The sequence below is a fragment of the Hippocampus zosterae genome, chromosome 15 (genome assembly GCF_025434085.1).
Source record: "Hippocampus zosterae strain Florida chromosome 15, ASM2543408v3, whole genome shotgun sequence".
Lineage (NCBI taxonomy): Eukaryota > Metazoa > Chordata > Actinopteri > Syngnathiformes > Syngnathidae > Hippocampus > Hippocampus zosterae.
In genome coordinates this window covers 1,805,413-1,811,412 of record NC_067465.1, presented here as the reverse complement: position 1 = coordinate 1,811,412, position 6,000 = coordinate 1,805,413, and the positions used below count along the sequence as shown (strand labels likewise).

General features: G+C 46.4%; 1 protein-coding gene across 1 annotated transcript in view; it reads left to right on the top strand.

Moving 5' to 3' along the window:
* LOC127615967 (neurocan core protein-like) overlaps nt 1–6,000 on the top strand; it is a 28,766-nt gene continuing 22,766 nt past the window's right edge. The window contains exons 1-2 of the mRNA XM_052087331.1: nt 1–57; nt 5,821–5,900. Coding sequence (XP_051943291.1) covers nt 38–57; nt 5,821–5,900 — 100 coding nt within the window. The 5' untranslated portion in view covers nt 1–37. The remainder of the gene's footprint in view (nt 58–5,820; nt 5,901–6,000) is intronic.

Here is a 6,000-nt window from a genome sequence, read left to right as displayed (position 1 = left end):
GTGCCATAAAGCGGGACAAAGTTAACAAGGCGGGTGCATGTACTGGAGCGGGAGAAGGTGAGGGCATTTTGTGTGTGTGTGTGAGTGTGTGTGTGTGTGTTGGTTGGCGAAGAGGAGAATAGTGAAGAAGAACGGTGCTAAAAGCTACTAGTTTACACCATGCATTTTTCATCCTATGTGTGTGTGTGTGTGTGTGTGTGTGTGTGTGTGTGTGTGTGTGTGTGTGTGTGTGTGCAGCTGAGTGCACTTACTATTGGGCAGGATGGACAGAAAGCAGTGTCATGCGCCAGAAAATGGTTTTGAAAATCCAAGTTGAGGTACCCCCCCCCCCACGTCCTTCCATTTTTTTTTCTTGTATTTGTCCCTCAGTGGAAAACGTTTTTGGACAGCCCCTGGTTTGATGGCGTTTGTTCAGATGTTTTTGTGCTGTGATTATCAGCCCCTCGAGGCAAACCTCAAATAATGACGGCGGAATGTGATTAAGCTACAATATGAGACTCCTTTTCCTTTTTTACCACTGGCATATACGTATAAGCCCTCATGCGAGCGAGCCCCCATGCCACAAAGGGAGCCAAAAGGCGATTGGTGCAGCCGAGCCATCAATCACCTTCACTGCTTCAAGCTGCCGGTCAGGCCGACCGACGCTTACCAGCATGGATGAGAGCGCAGCTGAGCAACTCGTCCACACAAAGGAAACGGCCCTCTCTTTGTCTTCGCCTTAAATGTGACGTGTGGTGCGAGACAAACACTTTATTACATTTAAGTAACCTCATTTTTTTTTTTTTAACAGCTAAATTTTATCAGCATTTTCTGTTTGGTGACAGATTATTTCTGCTGTCACATTTGGATGCTAGTTTTGTTTTTGTTTTTAATCCCCCTCACGATCACGCTGCGTGAAACATCGCCTCTCAGCACTTTTTGTTCTTGTGTGGACGTAAAACACACCTGAAGGACAAGGCTTTGTTTCGCTCTCCTCCTCCGCGCTGTGGACGTTCCACCGGTGCGGCACATCCTTGGGTGCGAGTGTGTTTGTGTGGCGAGCCGCGCATTTAATAAACCTGAAAACTCACACACCTGATGTCATAACTGGCTTTATGACCTCTGAACTTTCGCCTTTGCCCTCCGACGCTTTGGGGCACAGCTGTTACCGTGACCATGTCGACAGCAGTTTAGTGACATGATTTTAACCTTTAACCCTGCCACTCAATAAATTGAAACCTTGAACAAGCCCCTCCCTCCAAAAGTTCATTTTTGAAATCCTTTTTTGGAAAAATACATTAAAAATGAATTCATTTTTCATACCAAGTGCAAGTACAGTAGTCTCCATAGTTCAGTTGCCCCCCCCCCCACCACCCCCAATTTTACTGAAATGCCATTCATGTGCTTTTAGAAATTAGCATAGTTAGCATAGCATAATTAAAAGTAGCTTAATGCAAGCAGATATCGTCAAGCTAAAAAGTGTAAAATTAGCATAGTATCCTGTATAAACCCATAAAAATGGCAGTGAGTGATGATATAGTGGGGGTGTGGGGGGGGCACTATTCAAGTAGCAGTTAAGATCAGGACTTGAATTTTTCTTCAGCCATGTGGTTGTCATAAGAGCTGTCAATCACTGTCAGGTATGCCCACTTACAATACACAAAAATGGTTGCACTATGGCGGCCCGGTAGTCCAGTGGTTAGCACGTCGGCTTCACAGTGCAAAGGAACCGGGTTCAATTCCAGCTCCGGCCTCCCTGTGTGGAGTTTGCATGTTCTCCCCGGGCCTGCGTGGGTTTTCTCCGGGTGCTCCGGTTTCCTCCCACATTCCAAAAACATGCATGGCAGGCTGATTGGACGCTCTAAATTGTCACTAGGTGTGAATGGTTGTTCGTCTGTGTGCCCTGCGATTGGCTGGCAACCGATTCAGGGTGTCCCCCGCCTACTGCCCGAAGACGGCTGGGATGGGCTCCAGCACCCTCCGCGACCCGAGTGAGGATCAAGCGGTTCGGAAAATGGGTGGTGAGTGGTTGCACTATACTCGCATTTCACATTTCTTCTTACTTGAGCGCCTTTAGGAGGATCTACGTTCCATTCAGGCCTCCCCCAATTTGTTTCCATTTAAAGAAGAAAGTTGATGAGTCATTACGTAGTTGTTTTGCACCATGGTGATTAGTCACTGTGAAGAATCTGTGTGTGTGTGTGTGTGTGTCTGTGACAGTGTAATGAATGTATCCAAGAGATTAATCGGTTGAGTTCACGCGTTTCTTTGACTGTGATGATTACTTTTATCGCTTAAATAATCTTACATCATTTCTCTCCCCTCAAACTGTTCCAATTTTAAATGGTGTTGACAAGAAGACATTTTGGACCATTATGGTCAAATCTGATTGGGGGATGGCCATTTGTTGTTGTTTTTTTTGTTCTTAGTGTGCAAAGCGAGTTTGGTGTGGTGGAGCCAATTTATCAATCTTTAAGGTGAGCTAGAGCAGCAGCAGCTCAGGGCAGCAATTTGATTTTTTTTGTTTGAAACCGAACTTCGATTGGGAGTAGGAGTGAACATCTTAAGTCCTCCCTCAACACGCCATTGGATTTGCTTCCATTCTCATTGCTTCCCTCTATAGAATATGATTTCAGTTTTGTTGTTTGTTTTTTTTTGTGGCCCACAAGCCGGGCCGCATGTGCCATTTGCGAATACGGAAGAGCTCAAGAGCTTCCCGCAGCTTTTTGTGGACCGGCTTTCATTGTGAGGACGTGACAAGGGCGATCAAATGACCTTCCTTTCATTTGTCTTCCTTCATCTTCTCCTTCGCTCTTATTCCGCTCCCTACTTTTGTCTGTCACTCATCGGGAGCTGTCGGCACTTCAGGATTCGCTGAGACATAATTAATCGGAGGCCGTGGCGAGATTCGGTCGCTTGTGAAGTGGTGACGTGCAAGACTGAAAGTGGGACTCTTTTACTTTTTGAAGGAAACGCATTGAAGAAAAACAATTTGTGCAAAGAATGCACATTCCTTGGAAACCAAAATAAATCCCATCTATCAAGAGCATTGGGCACTTACTGTATCATCTGTGAAGCATCCAGAAATCTTTTCAAGTTTGAGCAAGCTTTGATTTTTTTATTTAACAGGGACGCCAGCTGCCCAAACGTCCACTTGTGTCATTGCGTGTTCACATGAATGCGGAATTCGCTGACCTATCATGTGCATCGTCTGCAATCTGATGTGATTGCTTGAGTAGAAAACGCGCGCCATGGCCACAGGGATAAAATCGGGGGGCAAAGCTGTGACCTGGTTTAGTACAACTCGGCTTCGAAGTAACTCGCATCCGTCCGTCTGTCTCATCCGTCGAATCCCGATCCCCGTTTTATATGTCGGTTCGAGTTGCACGTTTTTGGATCTGCGTCAACCGGCTCACAACATGCATTCAGTGAAAATATATCATGGATATAAATCCACATTGAAGTCCACCGGAGCGTTTTAAAGGCTTCTTCTGCTCAATTTGTGTTCAGCGGGTGACTCGGGGAGGCGGCGTTCGCACGTGATGTTAATGGCCGGTGACTGAACTGTATGTTGTAAATCCCTCACCGGTAAACCTCTTCAATGGCTTCCGTCCACGGGCGCGCAGCGTCGCGCATTGTGCGGCATCCATTCACATGTCCGTGGCCTCAACTGGCAATTGTGATGGCGGGCATCGGGGGTGGCTGGGGGGCCCTGCCAGGGCGAGGATTTGGGATTCCGCACTTTGTATGCATCCGTGGATGGGCAAACGTCTGGGGGTTGGCGACCCCCCAGTCCAAAGCTTTACAAAAGCACCACCCGGCGAGCGGCAACTCCCGGTTCGCATCTCCAATGCGCAAAGAGTCCAGCAGCTCGACCCCAATCTGTCACAGACCATCACGACGACCAAACCCACCTTTCACCGGAGGGACATTTTAAAAATGTGTGCCACAGCGGGGGTCCTTTTCAGGAACTTGGTTTCCATTTAAAAACAAAACAAAAAAACACTCACATGGTTGTTGTTTGGTGCTTTAGTTGGTGTCAAAGGGCTGATATACTACTTTACAGGGAGTTTTTATTTCCCCTCACACGCTCCACTTTTCTATTTTTTTTATTTAAAGCTTCACCAAACTTCACATGGTCAGAAAGCCTGACATTGTTGGGTTCATTTATTGGTGCTTGAATCGGTGTTGCGTAATCCTCTTTCAGAGCATTTGGGGGGATGCTGCTGGAATGAGTTGCAGTTACCTAGGTGAGGACCAGGAGGCCTTCATGAATGCCTTACTTGATGCAGCTGAAATGGAGATGCAGGACATTGATCCATCTTTCCATCAATTTTCTAGCAAGATTATCTCGATCGGGGTCACCATTTTATTTTATTTTTTAATTGCATCCATCATCATTCTGAGACTTTTTTTTTTTAAGCCAACTCCTGTTTTTCATGGAAAATCCATATTGGCCAGGATTAGAACCCCCCGACATCAGATCACCACGAGTTGACACCCACTCCAAACATGGCTAATTCCAGCCTCATCGTATTCCAACAGCAGTAAAACCCTTTCTTGCGGATCCTCGTTTGCTTCATTCTCCTTTAATTCATGGAAACGGTGCGTTTTTAAAGCCGAGCCTTAAACCCTTTTCTTCAAACAACCTCCTCTCCGTCGCTATCTCATCTCGCCATGGGACAATCCGCCTCCCCATTGAGCTGGGAAGCTTCAGGCCGCCATCCAAATTCTCTGGCGCAGTCGGTAGCTTCGATTTCGGCGCCACAATCTTCTCATAGCTGACTGGCGAGTTTTTGAGGTAGACCGCTGGTGGACCAAATCTCTTTCCGCTCGCTCGGAGGACGTCGGATGGCCTTTCGCTACCCGGCGCACGAAGGAAACGCGATGGGGTGTACTAATGTCAGCTGAATGAGTTTTCATGTCAGTGAAGCATTCCTATTGGACAAAATAATGGGCGGACTAAATGCAACGTTCTAGCTTTTGCGTTCGCCGGCGCCACACGGTGGTTGAAGGTCACCTTGTCTCCTTGCAGCACCTTCGTATTTAACCTCACATTCACACAAAGCTCTAACACGGCTAATTGCTCAGGATGCGGAGCCCCCATACATTAGCGCTCTGTTGAGGTGCACCGGATTAACCTTTCTCGTCATCTATCTGCAAGGCCATTGTGGAGAATTTGGTCTATTAATATTTGATGCACTCGGTTAGATGATGTCCAGTGTTGGGTAGTGTACAACGGTTGATGATATTGGCTCCGCCTCTTGACTGTAAAAGACGTTTGCACAGGCGAAACCCCAAAGTGAACCCGTGTAGGCATTCAGGTCTATTTATCGTATTCAGCAAAACACACCCGGGCGTGTTCCAATACTTTTGCTCACATGAAAAATGGATGCATTCAATCCAAAAATGCAATCTTCTAAATTATGAATTGGATCCAGAGGGAAGCACCTGAGGGAAAAAAGAAAGAAGAGACAACAAATTCACATTGAAGTTTTTTTAACGATTGACACCTCGAAAACAAATCAATTGAGCTCACTGTTGCGATACTTTGAAAAGGAGTCAAAATTCAATCGTGAAAAATCTCTCCATCGTTGTACTACGAGTGAGAACATGGCAATGAAAATAACAAAACTCCATGAGGTTGGCAGATCTTTTTTTTGTTTTTTTTTTAAAGCTTTATTACCGAACAAACAAGCCCAGCAACAATTGTCATGTTGAGCCAATTGTGTTGATGTGACGTACTTAAGCATCGTATGTATGAACGCACCGTTTCATGGCTCACCTCAGTTTTTTGGGAGCTTGAAACCGCTTGCTTTCTGTCATCTCTCAACCATCCAGGTCCAAGATGGCGCTTCCTCGGTGCGCAGCCGGGCCACACGTCTTCTCGACTCTCCTGTTGCTGCACTGCTTCGGCTTTGGTGAGTTTTTCGGATTCAACAACAAAAACAATCGAGGTGGACGTGTTGGCAAATCCAACACCTTGTTTTGAACGTTGCCATCGGTGCTCCATGTTCGACA